Genomic DNA, 1,257 nt, shown 5'->3' with positions numbered 1-1,257 from the left:
ATCCGACTTAGGATCAGTTACTCCTGATCCGTGAGTGGAGTAAACCACTGCCAAAACTGACTTTTTCCCTACTCCTGATGGTTTTTTTCAGAAGTCACTGTGTCTTATTTCCCAGTCAAAGTTGAAGAACAGAGAGGATCGCCCCAAAGCCAACCGAGCTCATTTTTAATATGTCCTTTCCAAGACATTCTTAGTCCTCTCATTTCCTGTCTGGCATCTCTTTGGTCGCCCCCCCCCCTTTCCCCTTCTACTGTCTCGCTTCCTCTCTCGGTGTTTCGGCACGATGGCAAAGAGCACCTGCATTATAATTGCGTGTGTCATTTCAATTTCTATCTATTCATTCAATTTAGGAGTTGTTTGTGCGATTGCACTCATGATATTGGAGTGGTTCTGCCCATGGCGACACGATTCAGCGTGAAGTATATTTCTTCTTGCGTGGAAATTAAGTGTTTCCGAAATTGATCCATCTGGTTGCATAGCTTGTTTAAATAGACCGGAGTCCAGCCTGCAACTGGTACGGTGTAACGAAGAGGTGCAAGCACGTTGTGCTGAATAGTTTTGAATAAAGTGTTACTCATTAGTATTAATTACTCTTTATATTATTCTTCTCTTTCCACCCGTAGGGCTATGTATCGACTAACTAGTCTCAACGACATTCCGAAGGAGGTGTTCGAGACCCACTTGCCACGTTTACGTATTCTGTAAGTATAACATGACGCTCCCTCCAACAGGGTGGTTTTACAAGTCGAAACCCCGCGGAAACCGCTAAATCGTGCGTGTTAAAGTTGACGCCGTCCATTTTTACTGTCGAGTTAAGATCGTTAACATATAGACAAAAATTAAATTGTAATAGTGTGTGTTTTGATCATTTTTCTAGGCGAATAATACACTCAGGCATAAGGCGGATCCCACCGCTAAATTTGCTCGGAGACCAGATTCTAGAGATGGTGTAAGTACCTTATACGTTACGGTTTCATCAGACCACGGAGGGCGACTGACTTAAAACCAGGCATTCCAGGGAATCTCGGGAGCTTAAGACCACGTATTTTGACGCCACGTTTAATACTTCATTCTCTCCCAGAATGCCCGAATTTGTGATATGAGGCGCATTTGGCCAAAAACCATGCGGTTTTGTACTTTTTAAGTGAGGGGTTTTGGAGTAATGATACCCTAGTCTTAGAACTAGGTTGCTATGACGAGCAAGATCCAAATGACTGTGTACTGTTTCTAGCGGAAGGGCTGCTCTATCAAGCAGCG

General features: G+C 43.8%; 1 protein-coding gene across 1 annotated transcript in view; it reads left to right on the top strand.

Annotated features, from left to right (window-relative positions):
• The window catches only part of LOC113211380 (follicle-stimulating hormone receptor-like), a 44,721-nt gene that overhangs the window by 37,050 nt on the left and 6,414 nt on the right, over positions 1-1,257 (top strand). Inside the window, exons 5-6 of the mRNA XM_052264306.1 lie at positions 624-701; positions 878-949. Coding sequence (XP_052120266.1) covers positions 624-701; positions 878-949 — 150 coding nt within the window. The remainder of the gene's footprint in view (positions 1-623; positions 702-877; positions 950-1,257) is intronic.

The sequence above is a fragment of the Frankliniella occidentalis genome, unplaced genomic scaffold (assembly GCF_000697945.3).
Source record: "Frankliniella occidentalis isolate FOCC.00 unplaced genomic scaffold, Focc_3.1 Scaffold18, whole genome shotgun sequence".
In the NCBI taxonomy this organism is placed as follows: Eukaryota; Metazoa; Arthropoda; class Insecta; order Thysanoptera; family Thripidae; genus Frankliniella; species Frankliniella occidentalis.
This window is presented reverse-complemented; position numbering and strand designations above follow the sequence as displayed.